The sequence below is a fragment of the Vespa velutina genome, chromosome 8, assembly GCF_912470025.1.
Source record: "Vespa velutina chromosome 8, iVesVel2.1, whole genome shotgun sequence".
Lineage (NCBI taxonomy): Eukaryota > Metazoa > Arthropoda > Insecta > Hymenoptera > Vespidae > Vespa > Vespa velutina.
In genome coordinates, this window is record NC_062195.1 from 5,661,239 (window position 1) to 5,684,014 (window position 22,776).

General features: G+C 25.3%; 5 protein-coding genes across 10 annotated transcripts; 2 read left to right on the forward strand and 3 right to left on the reverse strand.

The window, feature by feature from the left end:
* The first annotated feature begins 87 nt into the window (after positions 1 to 87).
* LOC124950881 (cohesin subunit SA-2) lies at positions 88 to 9,484 on the forward strand. Of its 4 annotated transcripts, XM_047498311.1 has the most exons (20): positions 90 to 325; positions 467 to 674; positions 766 to 932; positions 1,014 to 1,189; positions 1,270 to 1,443; positions 1,526 to 1,730; positions 1,934 to 2,263; positions 2,330 to 2,935; positions 3,023 to 3,365; positions 3,443 to 3,676; positions 3,749 to 3,941; positions 4,069 to 4,255; positions 4,333 to 4,637; positions 4,758 to 4,969; positions 5,055 to 5,221; positions 5,308 to 5,359; positions 7,708 to 7,743; positions 7,901 to 8,074; positions 8,163 to 8,247; positions 8,555 to 9,479. In XM_047498311.1, exons 2-20 carry the CDS (start codon positions 499 to 501, stop codon positions 8,570 to 8,572), a joined length of 3,840 nt encoding a protein of 1,279 aa, XP_047354267.1. In that variant the 5' UTR covers positions 90 to 325; positions 467 to 498; the 3' UTR covers positions 8,573 to 9,479. The 4 variants fall into 4 exon arrangements, 3 of the variants coding, with proteins under 3 accessions (XP_047354265.1, XP_047354266.1, XP_047354267.1); XM_047498309.1 differs by having other exon boundaries at positions 88 to 325; positions 8,163 to 9,484; XM_047498310.1 differs by having other exon boundaries at positions 88 to 325; positions 478 to 674; positions 8,163 to 9,484.
* LOC124950880 (CAP-Gly domain-containing linker protein 1) lies at positions 7,526 to 15,003 on the reverse strand. Of its 2 annotated transcripts, XM_047498307.1 has the most exons (11): positions 14,874 to 15,003; positions 14,580 to 14,668; positions 14,368 to 14,429; positions 11,066 to 14,274; positions 10,682 to 10,986; positions 10,365 to 10,546; positions 10,061 to 10,215; positions 9,800 to 9,889; positions 9,653 to 9,715; positions 9,375 to 9,491; positions 7,526 to 9,180 (listed from the first exon to the last, which is right to left on the reverse strand). In XM_047498307.1, exons 1-11 carry the CDS (start codon positions 14,901 to 14,903, stop codon positions 9,109 to 9,111), a joined length of 4,374 nt encoding a protein of 1,457 aa, XP_047354263.1. In that variant the 5' UTR covers positions 14,904 to 15,003; the 3' UTR covers positions 7,526 to 9,108. The 2 variants fall into 2 exon arrangements, with proteins under 2 accessions (XP_047354263.1, XP_047354264.1); XM_047498308.1 differs by lacking the exon at positions 9,653 to 9,715 and having other exon boundaries at positions 14,874 to 14,941.
* Positions 15,004 to 15,432: 429 nt separating this feature from the next.
* Positions 15,433 to 18,771, forward strand: LOC124951074 (kinesin-like protein KIF18A). The gene is made up of 2 exons (XM_047498853.1): positions 15,433 to 18,339; positions 18,458 to 18,771. The coding sequence occupies exons 1-2, from the start codon at positions 15,716 to 15,718 to the stop codon at positions 18,483 to 18,485; spliced, it is 2,652 nt and encodes an 883-aa protein (XP_047354809.1). The 5' UTR covers positions 15,433 to 15,715; the 3' UTR covers positions 18,486 to 18,771.
* Positions 18,772 to 18,824: 53 nt separating this feature from the next.
* LOC124951077 lies at positions 18,825 to 20,723 on the reverse strand. 2 transcript variants are annotated; one of them, XM_047498855.1, is made up of 3 exons: positions 20,015 to 20,723; positions 19,605 to 19,788; positions 18,825 to 19,514 (listed from the first exon to the last, which is right to left on the reverse strand). In XM_047498855.1, exons 1-3 carry the CDS (start codon positions 20,326 to 20,328, stop codon positions 19,491 to 19,493), a joined length of 522 nt encoding a protein of 173 aa, XP_047354811.1. In that variant the 5' UTR covers positions 20,329 to 20,723; the 3' UTR covers positions 18,825 to 19,490. The 2 variants fall into 2 exon arrangements, with proteins under 2 accessions (XP_047354811.1, XP_047354810.1); XM_047498854.1 differs by having other exon boundaries at positions 18,825 to 19,530.
* A 152-nt stretch (positions 20,724 to 20,875) lies between these two features.
* LOC124950856 (28S ribosomal protein S35, mitochondrial) lies at positions 20,876 to 22,287 on the reverse strand. Its single transcript, XM_047498254.1, has 3 exons — positions 21,989 to 22,287; positions 21,287 to 21,900; positions 20,876 to 21,163 (listed from the first exon to the last, which is right to left on the reverse strand). The coding sequence occupies exons 1-3, from the start codon at positions 22,095 to 22,097 to the stop codon at positions 20,897 to 20,899; spliced, it is 990 nt and encodes a 329-aa protein (XP_047354210.1). The 5' UTR covers positions 22,098 to 22,287; the 3' UTR covers positions 20,876 to 20,896.
* Between the last annotated feature and the right edge of the window lie 489 nt (positions 22,288 to 22,776).

Below are 22,776 nucleotides of genomic sequence, written 5' to 3' on the forward strand. Positions count from 1 at the left end.
TCACTTTCTGGTAAAGTTTGAAATCAGCCAATCAAAATAGGTAACTACTGCATTCTATGTTTTTTCCCATCTAGTATCACAACTGCTCACGCGCATTTGAGTTATTGAGTCATATCAAGTCAAATATCAAAATATATACATATGTATATATGACATTAAATATGAGTTTTATAGTTAGCTGTAACATTTAAAAATTATTTTATTTAAAGTATATTACAGTAATTTTATAAATATAATCGTATTTGTATAAGTTGTCTTAGAAGCTAAAGAAATTTCGAACATTTGGAATTATTTAGTTTCCGGATGATCCGAGGACTTCATAAAGGTTTGAAATATTATGTTTATAATTTACAATTGTGTATTATATATACATTGTGTTGTATATATACATATTATCAATTAAAAAATCAGCCTTATGTATTAATTATATTTCACATATATATTTTGTATATTAATTTTGTTTAAGATTTGTTGTAGAAAGGTACAAGAATTGTCATAATGATGCATAGAAGAGGTGGTAAAAGAATACGTATGGATGATCCGGTACCTCCAGAATATGAGGCACCTATGACACCCATGACTCCATCAAATGATAATACTGCTGATGCAAATGAATCATATTCTTCATATACATCCTATAATAATGTATCTCGAACACCAGTCCATAATCCCACGTAAATACATATTTATAATTGTTAAAATAGTATAAATGTACCAATAGTATTTTTACAATGATATTTTTGTTTTATATGTTGGTTTTTCTAGGCCTGAGCATTATTCTTCTGAAAGTTATAGTTCTCCTGGCACATCACAACAACAATATCAAGAACAATCTACCAATTTTGATAATCAAGTGCAATTTGAACAACCAATGACACCTGCGACACCTGCTAATATGAGAATTACACGGAATACACGTGCCAGATTACGAGGTATATTTTGTAATTGTAAAAAAATTAGTTATAAATAACATAGAAAGTTTAATTAACTTTTGTTTCCATACAACAATCAAGGAGGCTCTATACAACAACCAAAATACAAGGAAATTGACACAGATTTTATTCCAACAACTACTAGTAGAGGTCGAGGAGGTGGACGTGGCCGTGGAAGACGTATACATCATTCTCATAGTTTAGAGGATGAAGCTAGTCTTTATTATGTTATTAGAAATAATCGTTCGTCCCTTACTGTATGTTATTCACAAATTAATTATTAATATAGAAAGGACAATGTGTGTAATATTTGTTTAAAGAAATATTTTGTTGGTAGACCATTGTGGACGATTGGATAGAAAAGTATAAAAGTAATAGAGAAAATGCACTTCTTATGTTAATGCAATTTTTTATCAATGCAAGTGGTTGTAAAGGACGTATTACTTCAGAAATGCAAGCAACTATGGAGCATGTAGCAATAATACGTAAAATGACTGAAGAGTTTGATGAAGTATATATATTTTTATACATTATTATTATTATTTTTTTTTTTTTTACCAAATTATTATTAATGTATATATAATTCATTATAGGAAAGTGGAGAGTATCCATTAATTATGACTGGACAACAATGGAAAAAATTTCGAGCAAATTTCTGTGAATTTGTACAAATATTAGTTCGACAGTGTCAATACTCCATTATTTATGATCAATTTTTGATGGACAATGTCATCTCATTATTAACAGGTTTATCTGACTCACAAGTAAGAGCATTTAGACACACAGCTACACTTGCTGGTATGTGTAACTTCAATGTATATTTAACTTAATAATATATATATTATATAATAATATAATTAAGCATAGCCGCAGCATGATAACTTTCACATATATCCTTAATATTTATGAAAAATATATTTATGAGCTCAAATCATTTACAATATCATACATATTTATATGCGTGTTATATTTATTTTAATTATAATTTTATATATGCTTAGCTATGAAACTAATGACTGCTCTAGTAGATGTTGCTTTAACTGTCTCAATAAATTTGGATAATACTCAGCGACAATATGAAGCAGAGAGACAAAAAGCACGAGAAAAAAGAGCAGCAGACAGACTTGAATCTTTAATGGCTAAACGAAAAGAATTAGAAGAGAATATGGATGAGATAAAAAATATGCTTACGTATATGTTTAAGTCCGTATTTGTACATAGATATAGAGATACTTTACCAGAAATACGAGCAATTTGTATGGCAGAGATTGGAGTTTGGATGAAAAAATTTCATCAAAATTTTTTGGATGATTCATACTTAAAATACATTGGTTAGTAGAAATTGAGTATAATTTAATAATATTTAAAAATATCTCATTTTTGTATTTAATTTTTAGGTTGGACGTTACATGATAAAGTTGGAGAAGTTCGATTAAAATGTCTTCAAGCATTGCAACCTTTATATGCTTCTGAAGAGTTAAAAACAAAGCTTGAATTATTTACTAGTAAATTTAAGGATAGAATTGTTGCTATGACATTAGATAAAGAATATGATGTAGCAGTGCAAGCTGTGAAACTAGTTATATCTATTTTAAAACATCATAGAGAAATTCTTACAGATAAAGATTGTGAACATGTCTATGAACTTGTTTATTCATCTCATCGTGCTGTCGCACAAGCAGCAGGAGAATTTTTAAATGAACGTTTGTTCAGACCAGATGATGAAGCCATCGCTGGGGTAAAAACAAAACGTGGCAAGAAACGTTTACCAAATACTCCATTGATACGTGATCTTGTACTATTTTTTATTGAATCTGAACTTCATGAACATGGAGCATATCTAGTTGATTCTTTAATTGAAACTAATCAAATGATGAAAGATTGGGAATGTATGACAGATTTGTTGTTAGAAGAAGCTGGTCCTGAGGAAGAAGCATTAGATAATCAGAAAGAAACATCTCTTATTGAATTAATGGTTTGTTGTATAAAACAAGCAGCAACAGGTTAGATACAATTATATAATTTATCTTTTAATATATTTATATAAATTTATATTTTATAATCAATAATAATTACTTCTATAAAAATAGGAGAAGCACCCGTTGGACGCGGTCCAACACGTAAAATTTTATCTGTAAAAGAATTGAAACAAGTACATGATGACAAACAACGATTAACGGAACATTTTATTCAAACATTGCCACATCTACTCGATAAATATAGAGCAGATCCAGAAAAATTAGCAAATCTGCTTGCTATTCCACAATATTTTGATTTGGATATTTATACAAAATCACGTCAAGAGCAAAATTTAGATTCTTTATTAACCAAAATTCATGCAATTGTTGAAAAAATACATGATACCGAAGTTCTTGATACTGCAGCTAAAACTTTGGAAAATATGTGTGTTGATGGTCATGCAATCTTCACAAGGTACATTTAATGATTAGAAAGTTTTATATTTTATAAAAAAATAACATATTGAAAACTTTCGGAAATAAATTTTACAGATGCGACGTGGCACGCTCAACTTTAATTGATTCTATTGTAAATAAGTATAAAGAGGCAATAGATGAATATAGAAATTTAATAGAAGGAGATGAAGAACCAGATGAAGATGAAATATTCAATGTTGTTCAATCATTAAAAAAAGTATCTATATTTTATTCTTGTCATAACATGAACCCTTGGGGAATATGGGATTCCTTATATAAAGACATTGAAGATGCAAAAGATCCTTCAAAGTATTATTTTTTACTTGTTGGATTTAACCAGTAAATAATCTTTGATTTTATACAAAATTCCACTTTTTTCAGGTGTTTACCTCATGAAGCTGTGAAGTATTGTATTAGTGCATGTTTTTTCGCTATCTTATGGGGTCAACATCATTTGATGGAAGCTGCTGATTCAGGAAATCGTGGAGAAGATGAATGTCGTCAATTGAAGGAGCGCCTACATTCATTTATGGCTTCTATGCGTCATTTTGTTAGTAGTGATAATGGCACAGTGGTAAGTTTATTATCACATATAATATTTAATTACTAAAAGAAATACTGTGTGTGTGTATGTGCGCGCGCGCGCGCGCTGCATATATATATATATATATATATATATACAATAAATTAATATTAAACAGCCAACGCCGCCAATTCTAAGAGAGGAAGCGTATAATACGATATGTGATTTACTAGTAGTATTTTGTAATCAATTGGCTACTCATCCTAATATATTAATGTCTCAATTAGTATATGAACCCGACCAAGCAATGCAAAACATGCTTAATCGATTTATACAAGAATATGTTTTTTGTGAAGAGGAAGATGGTAATTATTTATTTATATTACTAAAGAATGTATAACTTTCTTCAATCTAAAAAAATTAATCTTTGTTATAATTACAGATGAACATGATGAGCATTCAAAGATCGAAGAATTACATAAAAGACGAAATTTTCTAGCTGGTTATTGTAAACTTATCGTTTATAATATGATTCCAACAAAAGCAGCAGCTGATGTATTTAAGCATTATGTAAAATATTATAATGATTATGGAGATATAATAAAAACTACCTTAGGTAAAGCCAGAGACATTAATAAAACGAATTGTGCTTTAACAATGCAGCACAGTTTAAATATTTTATATAATGAAATCGTTATGGAAAAAGGCAAGGTTAATAGAAATAGCGAGGAGTTCATTGCAATTAAGGTTTGTTTTATAATAATTGTTACTTTATACATATTAAGAAATAATAAATAAAAAAAAAAGTTTTTATTTTAACATACATTAACATATGACATAATAATTGATTATATTTGAAACTTTTAGGAATTGGCTAAACGATTTGCTTTATCATTTGGTTTGGATGCCGTCAAAAATCGCGAAGCAATTACAGCTTTACATAGAGCAGGAGTTTTATTTGCTATTACTCCTCCAGATGGTATAGAGCAAGATCCAACTGGTCCACCACCTAATCTTTCTTTCTTAGAAATTTTATCGGAATTTACAAACAAATTGTTAAAACAGGATAAACGCGTTGTGTAAGCATTATTTATAACATATTATTTGGTATAAAATATTTGTTTTTTTTTATTGATTAATCTAATATTGTTGTGTTCTTTTCAGATTAAATTTCTTAGATAGAAGATTACAAGCTGGTATGCCTTCTTCACGAGGAGAAGATTGGCAACCATTACTTTTATATAGAAATAGTCTTTTGCATGGAGAGACTGATCAAGTTCCAGTAACAAGTAAACGGGCATACACAAGACGTAAAAAGGATCATTTAGCCGGTCAGTTAAAATTTTATGTTTTTAAAATATATATTATATATATTTTTAATACATTAGTAATATATACGATATTATTTATTTTGCAGAGGAAGAAGATGCGGATGAAGCCGATGAAGGTTCCGATCATGAATTTTCAGGGTAAGTTAGGTGTATTTAAGATCTGTTTTAAATTTAAGCATTTTTTTTATCTTTTTCTATTGTAATTATTAATAATGTAGAATCGAATGCAAATGCAACCAATTGCTTTTTTTAAATAAAATAGTAATCTTTTATGAATTTTCTTAATCTTGTTAAATCACCATTGCAATAAAAAGGCTAACATTTCATTTAACAGCTTTTTAAATATACTGATTAATTAACATAATTAAATAATATTATTGCAAACGGCAAATAGTAGCATTTAGTTATGGTGCATTTTCCTTCTGCATTATTATTTTAATCACATAAAATTATATAATTGAATGTAAATATACATATTTATTTTACTTTATCTTTAATTTTGCTGTTTTTGTATCTATTGATGCTTTATTATATTTCAAAACATTTTGAATGTGCTGTTTTACTAAATATGCCTAACTACTTTATATATATATATATATATATGTATGTGTGTGTGTATGTATGTATGTATGTATGTATATATATGTATATGTATATGTATATGTATATATATATGTATATGTATACATATCTATAAATACATATCTATAAAAATACGTATCTATAAAACAAACACAGATTATACATCTGTATAAATTTTATTTATCATTTATATTCATTATAGTAAATTTTTATAAATAATTTTTACAATATTATTTGAAAAATTATTATTATTTTATAATTTTTTATAATTAAAATTTATCTATTTTATTTATTTACTATTTCATTCAGTTTTTGATTATGACTTAATAGGTACATAATCACAATCTTTCAAAACAAAATTTACTATTTTGAATAATATAAAATATAAATTATATTTTGTTTTTATACATAATACATAATTATTGTTTATTGTTAGAAATATGTGTACATAAATATAATATATTCAAATCAGTGAGCACAATGTATGCAGTAGGATAGAAGATCCTACTAATTTATGTGCACTGAATATGAATCTATATGAATCTATAATATGAATAAAATAAATTGGAATATGATACTAAATCAATTAATTTCACTTGTTATTAATTACTCAATTTGAAATACTTGTCTTATGGAAAATATATGTATTTCAGAAATTATATATATTTTTTAATTTTTACTAAAAGAATTGTTTGAATATATTTATAAATGCTATTTGAACTATTGAAAATTTGCTTATAGTTTAGTAATTTGAACAAGTGGTCTTTCATTATAATCAAATTCTATTAAAAATGTCTGAAAGAATTTATTATTTATATTTGCAGTTGCTTGTTTTTGCTTGATTCTAACTAAACTAGTATTATGATAGTATTCTCTTGCATGGGTAGTAATCTTTGATAAACTGCTTGTTGCAGGCTACCTGATTGTTAAGCGATCTACAATTACAATTTTAAATAATATAAAATAAAATATGTGTTAATATATATAAGGGGCAAAAATTATATAAGAAATTGATGACATTAATTATACCTGGTGCCTGCTTTAGAATCAATTTATATAAAAAAAAAAGTCAACATTAAATTAGAATTAAGATAACAACAACAGAAGAAAAATAATAGTGAATTATAATATTTTTGGACAAAGTGAAAAAAATAGTACATAGAGAACGATGTGTGTATTCTTATCCAACATACATATTTAAAACCAAGTAAGTTTAAACTTTGTATCCTGTTTATATATCAATAATACAAATTGGTGATAGATACAAAACATATGTAATATTAATTTAAATGAGACCTTCTATTCCCAGAGTTCCCAAATCCTATGTTTAAGCAATTGGAAATTGACATTAATGAGCATGCTATGCATTTTTCAAATTTAATAAATTATATGGGAAATGTGACAGAATTAACCCATTGTTTCACATTTCCTAAATTGGAATAGTTTCAGATATGTACAACACGCCGTTCTCTATAATCGTTACCTTACACATATTTTGTTTTACTTCTTGGGTTAATTCTGTAAGTAACATAAATGTTAATTTATATATATATATATATATATATATATATATATATATATATTTATTTATTTATTTATTTATTTATACATATATACACACACAAATTAATTATACAGTTACAGTTTTTAATAATATAAAAATGTGTTAATATACGTATATGTATAATATATATATATATATATATATATATATATACACGCACACACATACATATATATACATATACATATAGATAATATAAAATTTACGTAGATCTGTTTTACTATTAAATAGAAAATATTTAATAATGCATTTATCAATAATATCAATATTAAATTTTTGTCCCTTTATTCCAATATTATATAAGCATAATCTATTTTGATCATTATGAATTATCTTTCAGCAAACACAAGAAAAAACGTGGTCCACGGAAAAGTCAGTAAGTAAAATTTGTTCACATTTTTTGCAATAAAAGTAAATATGAACGATGTATGTTCGTCAATCATTTTGTAATATAAATGATATATAACAATATATAATATTAATTTTTTATTTCAATTATTAAATTTGTATTAATTTGTATTATATACTTTCAGATTACCAGTTACAAAAATTTCGATAACACGTGGTTCTAAATCAAATACATATTATGAGACAACAGAATCAGGATTAGTACAAACGTCTCCAGCATCCATGGCAGAAGACGTATCGACAAGTCCTTCACAGGATATAGATACTCGTCTTAAAACTTTGCAAATACAATCGAGGCCGTGAGTAAATATTATATAAATATTCTTTAAATGATTTAAAAATTATAATTTATTTTCAACTTTCTTTTTTTCTTTATTTTTTTAAAAGGAGGCGAAATCAAGAGCATTCCGAACCAAGAGAATTACGTAGAACATCTAGAAATTCGGGTCGATATATTGAAGGTCAATATATGGTAAGTACAAAATATGTTCATAATTTTAATATATTGCAATTTTATTTGTTTATTATTTATATTATTATGCCATTGACTCCATAAGAAGATGTATTTACACATATACTCTGGCGATACTTAAACTTATGTTTATAGTCTTATGTGCGTTTTAATTTATTATTTTTCTTTAAAAAAATAATTATATGAATTATTTAATATATTATATAAGACTATTTGACATACAGTATATTTCTTTACAAGATATATTATTAGTTAAAATAATTTTGATATTTAAGATTTTGACGTACTGTAATTATTTACTATACAGGAATCTGATTCAGAATAAGCGGATGAATTAAAAAATATAATACATCAATATATAAATTCGAAACAACATACATATGTATGTATACACGCATGAGGGCATGCTATACATGGGGACCCTTTTTAAATGCAAGTAGTTAACAAACTATGTATCTCTTTAAAAAAAATCGTTAATAATTTTTGTTATACGATTTCTAAATACTGACTGACTTTTCTATAATATAAATTTCGTTCATATGACATTATATAAAAATCATTATGTTATATTTGATAAAAAACTTAAATCTATCCTTGTTATTGCCAAAGTATTTAATGATTTGTCTAAATAAGTTTTTCCAATATTAATGACAAATTTATCAATAGTGTATACGATTATTATCATTCTACTTATATTATATTAATCTATTCACATATTTTGTACATCATTGTAAAAAAAGAAAACAAAAAAGAAAATACAAAATATACGGAATGTGTACATTTGTCTTACTTGATTTTCATTCTTGCCCGTTTCAGCTATCTTAAAAAGTATCTTCTTTTTTACATTTGCGTCCATTATTATTAATCCAAAGTTGTACGTTGCTTCCGAAACATATTACTTAATTTTCGTGTTCTAGGCGTACCTGAAAAATTCTGTTAAATATTTGCTTATTATATATCATAATAATTTAAAGGTAAATATTGATTTGTGACTAATATTGATTGATGACTAACACAATTGTAATTTAAATTACATAAAAGAATTATTTAAAATAATAAATGAGTATTCTATGTTACTTTAGCTTTTTATTATTTTAATAATTTTTATTAATTATATCATTTTTTACCTCATCTTGACGTCTTAGATTAAATATTCCTTTACTTCGACGCGGTGTTGCTGTTGCCCTTCTATCAGCATTTCGTTCTTTCAAAATTCTTGAATTTGGGCTTCTTAATTCATTACCCTAAAATTTATATAAATTATAATAATAAAATAAATTTATGAAAATTAAAACAATAACTATTTTTTAAAAGATCTCAAAAATATTTGTAGTTATTTATAATTATTAAAGATTAATTAATCAATTCGTCAATAAAAATATGATTATAAAAAAATATTCCTTACATGTAAAGATAATCTGCCTCCATTTTTGCTAGGTGTTGGAGGACCTGGTTTTTTATAGGACGTCTACAATATATCAATCAAACAATTGCACAAACAAAAAGGGAACAAGATACATCAGGTGAAAGAAAGAAATAAAAGTATGCTTACTTGTGTTCTATCTTTTCTTTTAGTTTTTTGTTCAGGAAGGAGGCTTTGACTGAGACTATCATTAAATACATCTTCTGAAACTGAACCCGTCTAAAAAAACGACACAGTCATGTTTACAATAAAGAGAATATTGTTAAACATTTAAAACCAATATATATTATATTATAAATATATATATATATATGTTACAGAGCACAAGATAAAAGAAGTACATATTACAATAATATGTATATATATATATATATTAGTTAAAATACTTACTTTTATTTCTTCTTCAGTAAAAAATAATGGTTGAAATTGTGTTTCAGCTGGATAAGATGATTTCAAATGTGGTTTGCAAAGGGAATTTCTCATTTGTAATGCAGATAGACGATCAAAGTCTACTGTAGGAAAACCATGACCTTCTTTCATATCCGCTGTATAAAATTAATATATGAATACATTTATATACTAAAAATAATACTATATTTTATTAATTACATTATATGAGTAAAACTAATAATATTTTATAATGTTTATATGTAGTTTAGCAATATTATAATTTTTAAATAAGTTACTTTTTTACCTAAGTAAATATTATCAAAAACTTCTCCTTCTTCATCCTCTGCATTAAAGGCATTGACCATAGCATGCATATTTCTCGCACTATTTTGTTTTTCATATGTATTCTCTTCTGTCAATACTTTTGTAACTATATGTGATTTCTCTTGCATACTATTTTCTGAAGGAATTTCTTGTTTTTCTAATCTATTGAAAAAAAAATGACTTGATTATCAAGAATTGAAAGAAATTAATTGATTATCAAAATTTATAAAGTATTACTAATGATACAATAAACAAATGATCAATTTCAAAATATTATTCTTTCTTTTAAAAACTTACTTAATAGTTCTATGATGTATAGAAAAGTTTGTGGTTCTTTGTTCTATTTGATTCTGTAATTTAACCTTAAGTTCGTTCAATTGTTGTAGAACTTCGTGTTTTTCTTGCTGTGCAGTTAATAATCTTTCTCCAACATTCCAAAACTGTGAATTTAATTCATTGACATGTGTTTTATATATAGTTATTTCCTCTTTATGCTTCTGACATTGCTGTTCCAATTTTGACTGTAATTGTTCTACTTTTCCTTCTATAGCTTTTTCTTGTTCTTTGTTTAATTTCATTACTTGCTCATTATAAGCTATTTTCTGGGAAATAATCAATATTTAGAAGTATATGATGATAATTAAAAAATAATATTACTTAGTAACTTTATTAGTAACTTACCATTTGTTGCTTCATTTCTTCTAATTTCATTTCATATTTACTATGAATCTCCTTTAATTGAATTTCAGACATTTTCTTTTTAGCATACTCTTGTAACTCTTCATGTAATTTATCTCTTTCTTCTTGTAACAATAAATTATCTTGCTTTAACTGTGTAATTTGCTTCTTCAAATCATCTAAATTACTCAGTTGAGATTTATGATGTGTTTCTTCTTTATTCTTCTTATTTTCAATTCTAAGTTCTTCCAAAGTTCTTTCTAATTTTGCATTTCTTACTCTCATTATATCTAATTTATTCTTCATTTCTTTTTTTTCTTTTGTTAATTGATCAATTTGTAATTGCAGTTTTTTTTCACTACCAATTTGTTGTTTAACTTGACTAGCTACACAATCTTTTTTATACGAATTAATTGAATGCATAAAAACTTCTAACTCTTTTTCAGTTTTAGTAATATCATTGCACATATTGCCAATGTTTTCTAATTCTTTCATTATTTCTTCCTCTTTAACATAATTTTCTTCTATATTACATTCAATGGTAAAATTTTTTTTATTATCATTTAAACATTGTAAATAAGTGTCCATTAATTTTTGCTCCATATTATAAATTTTTTTCCATAAAATGTCAACTACAGATTTAATAGTTTGAAAATGATTAATATCATATTCATTAAACATTTTTTGGAGAGTTTTCTTTTTTGTTTGTAATTGTTCTATATCCTGACATTTAAGATTGTTAATGATAGATAAATTATTAAATTCATTTAATGCTTCATTCCATTTTTGTTTTAAAGAAATAAATGAGTCATTCGAATTTCCCAATGATAAAACAACTTTTGATATAATCTCTTGTAGTTTTTCCTTTTCTTTAATGCTATTTTGAATATAACTCTTACAATTTTGTTCTAACATTTCAAAATCTCGTACCTTCTGCTTCAATATTGTATTTTCATTTTGAACTTCTGCATTTTCATTTATAATCTTGTTTTGATCATTTATGATTTTTTCTAAATTTTTATTTTTTGTAGAAAAACATAATACGTTTTCTTTAATTGCTTTGATATCATCTATAGCAAAGAGCATTATATCTGATATAATATTGAATTCATCATCATCATTTATCTGTGAAGTATTTGATATATTCTCTACAATATTGTCATATGCATGTGTATAATCTGAAAGTTGTGAAGATGTAGACTTCAATTTTGTAATATAATCTTTTAATTCTTTGCACGTTTTCACAATTTCTTTATTTTTTTTATTTGCAGTACTATGACATTCTTTATATGTATTAAGTTCATCAGTTTTTACTTTAAGAGACTCTTGCAATTCACTAATATCATTCTCTAAATCAGTAATTATAATATCTTTGTTAGTAAGTTTACATTCTAAATTAATTTTTAATGATTTTTCATTTTCAAACTGTAAACAAAGCATTTCTTTTGCCTGATTAAGCTGAGTTAGCATGTGTTCTAATTGTAGGAATTTTTCTTTTAAAGCTTTTTCTTGTTTCGTTAATACATTATCCTGAATAGATTTTACTTTATGAATATTTATAATAATTTCTTTCATTTTCATTTCTGATGCAATTGTTTCTTTAGACAATTTATCTACTTGCGATCGTAATATCATTATTGTTTCATCTTTTAATTTTATTTCTATATTCAATTGTTCTAATAAATGTTGTTTATTTAATAATTGCGTTTCTAATTTTATAATAGATTCTTTTGTCTTATTATCACTTTCTTTCTGTATGTGGATTAAACGATCTTTTTCCACATTTAAGTTTTTTATATTCAAATGTAAAGTACTTATTTCAGTATCCTTAGATTCAATCAATTTTAAAATATTGTCATGTTCTTTTGCAAGGCATTCTACTTGGACTAGAGCAGTTTTTAAATCAGAAGATTTTACAGTTTCAACATGTAATGCTTTGTTCAAATTTTCTATTTTTTCATGTAATTCTTTTTCATATTTGTCACCTTGCAGTAGAAGTTCGTCTTTATGTACTAATAAATCTTCTAAACTCTTACATTGATTATTAAGTAATATTTTATAATCTTGCAAAGCTTTGTTATTTTCCTCTAAAGACAATATCTTTTTTTGAGCATTACTTAATTCTATTTGTATATCATTTAACATTTTCACTTCATTTTGCAAAGTTGAAATTAACTGCATAGAATTTTCATGTTCTTTCGAAGTCATTTCGAATTTATCCTTTAACTGATTAAGTTGTGTCTTTAATAAAATATTTTCATTTTTTGCTTCTTGAAGTTGAATGTCAATCACAGAACTTAAAGTTTCACTTGTATTTAAAGGCATCAAAAAAGAATTTTCTGATACAATACCATCGATTTCAAAACTGTCTTCTACTGATGTTCCATTTAATTTTCTTAAATGTGTACGTAAATCTTCATTACTAATTTTAAGATCTATTATTTCTTTGTTTTTCGACTCCATCTCTGTTGTTAATACTTCTATGAATCTTTCTAAGTCATTACATTTGTCATTAAGACTTACATTTTTTTTCTCTACAAATGTTAATTTTTCTGCAATAGTAGTTTTATGGTCTTCTAACTTTATAATACTATCTTGATATTGGATCAATTGATTTTCCAATTTATTTATTTCTCGTTTATAATAATCTTCATTGTACAATGTATTCTTCCCTTTTTTACAAGATCGTGGAGATACAAATTTTATTTTTTCTTCTTTTAAATTTTTTATTTCTACAGATTTTTCTTCTAATTGTTTCAATAAACTCTGTACTTTGTTTTGCTCAATTTTTAAATCTTCTTGAAGATCTGCTTTTTCAAACCTCTCCACTTCTAATTCTGATTTTAAAAGTCTTAATTCATGATTTCTTTCGTTTAATATTCTGTGACTTTGAGCGGAACGTATTACTGGAGAACTAAAAAATTCTTTAAGAGGACGTGTATTTGGTGTTTTCAATATATTTTTATTCTCAGAATCTGTTAACTCCATGATAGCATCTCTTAATATTTCAATAGAAATAGATTTTCCATAAGGTAATACTATTTCAAGAAAAGATTTGATTTTAATTTGTATTTCTTGTTGTAACTTTGTACACATTGGTTGATGATAAGTAACATTTTGACATGCATAAGATAGTAATAACGATATAATATATACATCTTCAGGATATTGATAATCTTTATCTTTATTAATTTGAAATTCAGGAAATTCATCTAAATGGAATATAATTTCAATGAAAAGAATATTTTAAAAATTTCGCAAATATATACTTATTTTTAAATTATAATATATATACATCTACTTACCTTTAATAAATGTGATAAGGATATCTTTATCATTGGATCCATTTATATCCTTCCTCAAAGACCTATAAACAATGATTACATTTAATATACAAATAAGAACAATTTGATACTTGACATCTCTTGTAGCTCTCAATTAATATATATTTTATACTTGTGAGTAAAATTTATTATATAACAAAGTATATAACTTTTGCATTGTAGATGATACTTACAATGATTTAATTAACTGTCCATACAATTGTTTCTCTTGTAATTCTTGTATTTCTGTAATTGGTGTTTCTAATACATTTAAACAATTAATCTGAAATATAACGTGTGAATTAAGAATTATAGTGAATATAATTAAAGAAAATCACATAAAAATGTTATAATCTTTTTAATTGTTAAATTCGTAAAAAATATAAACATAATTATTACAAATAATGATAGTAAATTTAAATATAAATCACAACTCATTTTTTATCAAATTTTAATTAATTTATAGACAATTTAAGGTAATTTCTTACCCATTCAATAATAACATGTAACCAATCCATGATTCAATATATGAATATCACTTCATTCAAGTAAATTTCAAAAACCGTTTTGTTTGGTTTGATCTCTATTACTATGCTCAAGATCCGTTTAATTTCAAAAATCTTACTTAAACACTACCGTACCGGAAGTACGTGATCATTGGTCAGATATTTCAGGAAGTGATAAAAATCTAGGAATTTTTAGAAATGACTTTTATAATTAAATGTTTATTATTTGTATACAAAATGAAATTTTATAAATGAATATTTTTAACGTAAATAGAGAAGGAACTTATATTTATGTTCATTATATTGTTCCTTAATTAAATGTCATTTATAGAATAATTCTAGAAACTTTTAACGTTTCCTCATTGGATATAAACCGCTAATTTCTTTTAGTTCGTGTTAATTTCAAAAGAAAAAAATTTCTTGATTTTCTATATAATAAGTAGAATATTACCAGATATTTTTATAGTAATTCGTGATATAGATATTTTCGATAACGATATAAGATTGGTAGAACTGCACCGATTTGAATTTTAAAGCTTAGCGTATAGTATTAACGGTTCACAGCAGTTAATGATGAAAAATTGAGTGAAACGTAATACATTTTTTATATAATTAGTGCAATTAAATGAAGAATTCGAGAAGAACAGATAGGGAGAGAGAGAAAGAGATATTACCTCTTTAAAAGTATTAATGGAATTTGAATAAGAATTGACGAACATTATTGATACAGTTAAACTGTTAATGAAGATTATTTTTTCGTTTGTACGAAATATCACTGAAAAAGTGTTAGATTATTAAGAATAATTTTTCTCGGATTAATCATTATGGTATACAATAAGAAAGATCAAACTAAGGCATTTTCGCCGAACAAAGTAAGAAAATTTGCTAAAAAACGATTGTCTGGAAATGTGTCAAAAGTAAGTACAAGTGGAAGCGTCGCATCATTATCGCAAAACAAGAGTAAATCTGAGACAAATATTAAAGTAATAATACGAGTTCGACCACATAATGTTAACGAGTTGCAACTTAATTCTAAGACAATAGTAAATATTCTTGATGACAAAATGTTAATATTTGACCCAAAGGAAAAAGAAAATCCTTTTTATTATCAAGGCGTTGTACAGAAAGGTCGTGATTTACTAAAAAAACAAAACAAAGAATTACAATTTATTTTTGATAAAATTTTTGGTGAATCTTCTACAAATAACGATATATTCGAAGGAACTACAAAAGATTTAATATCTAGTCTTTTAAATGGTTATAATTGTTCTGTGTTCGCATATGGTGCAACGGGTGCTGGGAAAACTCATACCATGTTGGGTAGCACAAATGATCCTGGTATAACTTATCGTACCGTAGCAGAACTTTTTTCTCAAATAGAAAGTCAAAGTAGACATTATGAATTTAATTTAGGTGTTTCGTATTTAGAAATTTATAATGAAAATGTTCAAGATTTGTTACATAAGTCTGAACAATTGCATTTACGAGAAGACAGTAGATGTGAAGTTATTGTAGCAGGACTTAAAATTATTCCTATACAGAATGCAGAAGAATTATTATCTTTATTAGCAAAGGGTAATAAAAATCGTACTCAACATCCTACAGATGCAAATCAAGAAAGCAGTCGAAGTCATGCAGTTTTTCAAGTTTATATTCAAATTACTAATAAGTTGAATGGTCAGATCAGACATGTAAAACTGTCTATGATTGATTTAGCTGGATCCGAAAGAGCATCAGTTACAGGATGTAAAGGAGCTCGATTTAAAGAAGGTGCCAACATAAATAAGTCCTTATTGGCACTTGGAAACTGTATTAATAATTTAGCTGATGGTGTTAGGCATATACCATATCGAGATTCAAAACTCACTCGTCTATTAAAGGATTCTCTTGGTGGTAATTGCCAAACTGTCATGATTGCTAATATATCACCTTCTAATATCAATTATGAAGATACTTATAACACCCTCAGATATGCAAATAGAGCTAAGAAAATTAAGACATGCATTAAGAAGAACATTGTATCTTGCGAAATGTATATATCTGGTTATATTAAAATAGTAGAGGAACAAAAGAAGGAAATTAATTTCTTAAAACAACAGTTAGTAGCTTATGAAAGTGGTTTAGTACAAATACCAACTGAATCAAAGGAAACCAAAGTTATTGAAAAGGTAGATGATAATTTATCAGAAATAAGTGATAAATTATTGGACCTGTTTAATAAGAAAAAATCATTAAGCGATAAGATGTTATCTTTGGAAAGTGCAGACAAGATTTTGTGCTGTAGAATGCATTATAAAAAGGTTGCCGATCAAAGGCTACATAATTTAACAGCAGCTGTGAATATTTTATCTTCTGAAGAACAAAATGCAAGTGGAAAAACAAGAGTAAACAAATCTTTAGATTATTTTAAGCGACAACGGAATTCCTTAAAAACACAAATGGAAGGAATCTGGAAAGAATTATGTGCAGTAGAAGAAGAGATGCAAAAAATAAATGCAGAAATTTTATTTAAAAATATGAATGAAAAATTGACAGACATAAATGCTGCTAAAATTCAAGAGATAGATAAATGCATAATGCAACAGCAATACGAACATGTTAAGAAAATTTCTAGTTTACAACAATGTGAATTACATTCTACGTGCAGTATAATTAAATTATTAAGTCCAACATTACAAAGTTATTATAGTATGATGTGTGGTTATGGGATAATGACAAAGGACATGAAAGAAGAATTTAAACAGTTAATTAAATCACTTGAAGGTGTTAGAAATATTAAATGGTCTGATTCAGAAATGATTGATGAAGAAAAAGATTTTTATACCTTATCGTGTTTAAGTGTACCTCAGTTAAAAGATCCCCTTAATAATCAAGTGCCAATATTTACAGAATCAGTTATTTGTGAAGGAGAGCATACTGGACGAAGTACGCAGGACGTTTTAAGTACAACTTTTAATTTAAACACTTGTGATACTGGAAACACAGTAGAAGTTTTAAATACAACCATTACATTAGATGAAAAAAATGAAACCATTTCAATGATAAATACTGAACAGAACTCAATACAAAACATAAATAAAAATGATTTAAATGATCCATCACCTTTACAGAATAAAGCAAAAAAGCATATACTTTCAGATAGAAATCATACAAATAATAAAATGTCTTCAAAACAGTTCAAGAAATTGTCACAAAAACAAAAAATTTTCAGTCATATGGTAGGATCACCAGGTAAAGAGAACAAGCATACACAAAAACAACATTCTGTTATGAGTGCTAAAAGTATTGCTATTCTAAATAACTTAAAAGTGGACAAGATTAAAGCATCGCCATGTGTCTTCAAAGAACAATCTAAAATAACATCAGGAGATATACCATTAAAGTTACTAAGAACAAAAGAAAGACGTGGACTTGGGTCTACACATCCTTATCAAAAACCAAGACAGAAGTAAGTGATACTTTGAAAATATATTTCAAATTATTTATGGTTAAAGAGATATTAATGGATTCTCATAGTCATATAATTTCAATATACTCCAATAAAATTGTGATTTTTATTTTTACAGATGTACATCAACTCCACCTAAAACATGATTGTAATAATAATTATAAAAAAGTTAGTACATTGAAGTAAATTTTATATGTATGTAATAAAGCAAAATTTGTTTGTTGATATACATATATATTTTCTATTTACTATGTTGGTAATGAAATTTAATACAGACATGATTATAGTAACATGATGAGAGAATTTTAAATTTATTGACAATGAATTTAACATATCAATAGAATTTTTATATTAATTCTACTTCATATATTGTATTTATATACTTTTTAAATATACATAATAACATCTTTTATTTAATTTATAAAAATAATTTTCTTTATAACCTAATAAATTTGAAATTTTAAAAATGAATTAGGTAATTATTATTTATCTGCAAAATTAATTAATGGCTGCTATAATTAAATTCAAATATTACATTCGGAGATAAGACTGAAATATAGTTCATTATCATTCTTTGAAAGAAAATATTTTATTATTTGATGCTGCTTACATATTATTTTTCACATTCAATGTATTAACAATAAAGTATCATTCTGTAGATTATTATTACATAAGTTGCACATTATAGCTTTAATATTTCTTTATATGCATATTTCATAATACTTATATTTATATATATTATGTGCAGTTTCATAGTATTAATAATGTAAAAATTTATAAATGTACAATCCAATAAATTACCTAATGTTGATTAAAATAGTTGTATATAATGATATATTATTATGAGTTGACATTTGAGTGTGACAATATAGAATATGTAAAAATATGTATAATTTTGACGAAATTAATATTTTATAAATAACAATGTCAAGAATAAATTAAATACAAAAGAGAAAAGGAACAAAAAAATTTAATACAAGCATTATTATAATGCATTAGATTTCTTTGCGAATGATAATTTTTATAATTATAAAATTTTTTACATCTAAGTACTATCTGTATAAATATTATATACTGTGTTTTAGTAAAATATTTTTATATCTTTTTTATAAATATATTTTATCTTGTATTAGCTTATATAGGTACTGTGTTTATTTGATCATCTTCAATTGAGCCTTCATTAAGGTTCTCCTGCAGCACAGGTATGTTAACATAATTAACATTAATTAATATGTCTGTGTAAGTAAAAATGAAAAGGTACTTACATAATTATCCAATGCATGTAGTATACGTCTTGTAATTCCCACATTTTTCAATTGTGAAGATGATTCACGACTATTAATTATTGTTGGTACAATGGATCTTGAATGATCAAATAACGATGCAAAGGATTGCAATAAAAATGCTAAAAATGCTAATGATGCTAAAACAGTAATTGGATCAAAAATCCTGAAATATGTACATGATTCTTTTAGCTCGGATGCTAAAATATTAAATTTTTATTTATATAATTAAATTCTAACATGTGTTTATATGCACTGGAATAAAATATCCATAATGAAATACATTAAAGTGTAATAAATCTAAACTATGAGCTCACTTTTACATGTATCTAAAAATATTATATAAATGGTTAATATAAATGAGTTTTTAAAATATTAAAACATTAACTTACGGATAATACGTAGCTGTAGCAGGTGCTCCGAAACCATTGTAATAACTTCTTGCTTGAAGATTGGTTTCTTTTTTACCATATTCTTTTTGAATAGATGGAAAATGCATATCCGATTTTCTTCTATATGATATATCAAACATTTCGTTTAGGTAACAAATAGCAAGATTTTTGCAAGATGATGGATTATTCACTGTTGAAAAACGTAAATTTGGATTGTTGACATTTTTTGGTAGATAAGAAATATGTGATTCCTCTTTAGAATCAACAATAAAACAAGATAATTCTAATACTATTAAAATTACTATTCGTAGCATTCTATTGTTAAAGAATCAAATTTTCTTTCAATTTTTCTCCTTATATCGTATGATTTCACATATCGAGTATTAGTGGACAGTACAGATTTTTTGAAATGCAGATATATTTATAAATACATTTAATGCGTATCATTGTGCATAATTATGTTGTTTCAAATCATTACATGCTCTAGTTGTTGGTCATGCAGTATGTATTCTAATTATATATAAATCTATAGTAATTGGAATATATCTACTGTGACGGTCATACGTATTACATGCATTGTTAACTGCGTATATACATAGTATTATTTTTTCTTGTATTGTTGATTTTATTTCATATTTTTGTATTTCTTATTTGATTAAGAAATAAAAACAGATATTTCTTTTTAACATAAAATATTAGTGAGAGAAAGTAAGTTCAATGTCATTAAATTATAAAATTATAATATTAATGTCATTGAAAGTATATTATTTTAAACCTTATAACAATTATATATAGTTTTACAATATTTTAAATTAATAAAATGACAATAATATAAAATTAACAAAATTTTATCATACATAATTTCGTATATAACTTTTTATTTTAATTTCGATTAATACATTTCAGATGAAGTATATTTTTGACTGCTTCTTTATATTTGTTTAATGCATATTGATCTTCTCCTTGATTTATGAGTTCTGACACAGCAACCTTATATTCTACACCAGAAGGAATAGTTTCAATATCTACATCAGTAGATGATTCTGGCCAGCTGTGTAATGCAATCAAATTTTGACGACTTTTACTTTTATCCCAATCATAATATTCCATATCAGCTTCAGACTTTTCAGCTTCCCAAGCTTCGATATGCTAAATATATCATTTTATTAATAAGTATTTGTAAAAAATTGATCGTTACAAATTCTGTGTAGAATCTATAGAAAAATTTATAAAGAATGGAGGAAACTATAAATATTATATTTTATGACTTACCCAGGATTCATGAAATAATGCTACAAGTAGATATTCAATATATTCCAAATTTTGTTTCCTGGTTGGACATCTATCAGCTGTTATTGTTATTATATTTGTTTCTGGATTATATTTATTTCCAACTAATCTAAGTAGTTTATCTTTAGCATGACTATCCAAGATAAGAGAATTTAAATTTACTTTTAAGCTTACAATTCTTGCAAGTGGCTCTCTTATTGTAGGAGAAGAATAACAATAATCTGACGTAATTATATCGAGTGGAAAATGTCGATTACATTCTTCGTCTGTATCTAATTCTTTAGGCCAGCTAGTGCAAAATTGTTTTAAGACCTCACAATGTCTTTTTATCGCAGGTGGTGTAAGATGTAAAAAATTAGGTATTTTTAGAAGTTCTGCATTTCCATATTTACCAGGAGGTATTTTTTTACCTTTTACATAACCTTGATGTAAAGGAAGTGGAACAACGTAGGGATTAAAAGAACGAGCACCAGACCAAACTGATGGCCAATCTTGATCAAAAGACATTTTGTCACATCTTGAAGGCAGTGAATGGTCTTGTCTCTGTACTTTGTTAATTTTATTTTTCCGTGGTATTAATTCTAATACACGAAATTCTACGAATACAAAAATTTATTAAAATTTAGCATCGATAAAAGAAATACTTATGAATTTCAAATTAAATTATAATATAATAAAACATACCTTTTGTATTAGTTTCTGTATCTGTTTGATTCGATGTTGAAGTCGAATTAAATACTTTCGACAATCGAAAAATTATATTTTTTTCATAACGCCGTATAAATATCAACATATTAAAAGTGTTATATTATACTTTTATAGGTTAGCAGAAATAAAACCTATTAACTATGTTTAGTTAAACTTCGTTACTCTTTTACAATTAAATTTGCACTTCATATCATTTTATTATTTGAATATTTGAAATAGGTTAGATTACCATTTATACTATTTCACTGCCATCTGCCACGTTTTTTTGGAAAGAATAAAAAATAATAAAGAAAAAAAATATTTTATTTAAGTATAATATAATAGCTATGGAAAAAAATAATTTAATATTATCAATAATATGATATTACTGATTATATCAATATTTTATTTATTTTGTATAAACAATGGAATATGATACGATGCATTCAATATTGTTGTTTCTTAGATAACTTTTCGAATAATTCAAATGAATGATTTGATAAACGATTCGCGCGTTTTTTTGAATAAATTACTAATGCTTGTAAAAAACCACAATCGAACAATAATCTCTTATCATGTGCGGATGTCAAGTTTCCTTTGACCGTCATAACTGATTCGGTTGAAAAAGGTATAAGTAAGAATTCAAGTAATCTATCGTGTAATTACAGAATTACGAATTATTTTTTAATCGAATTTCATTAAAATAAATTAAATATTATTTTGTTTAGGAGGATATAAATACATAAAAAAAAATAATAATAATATCGTTAAAAATAATATCGTTA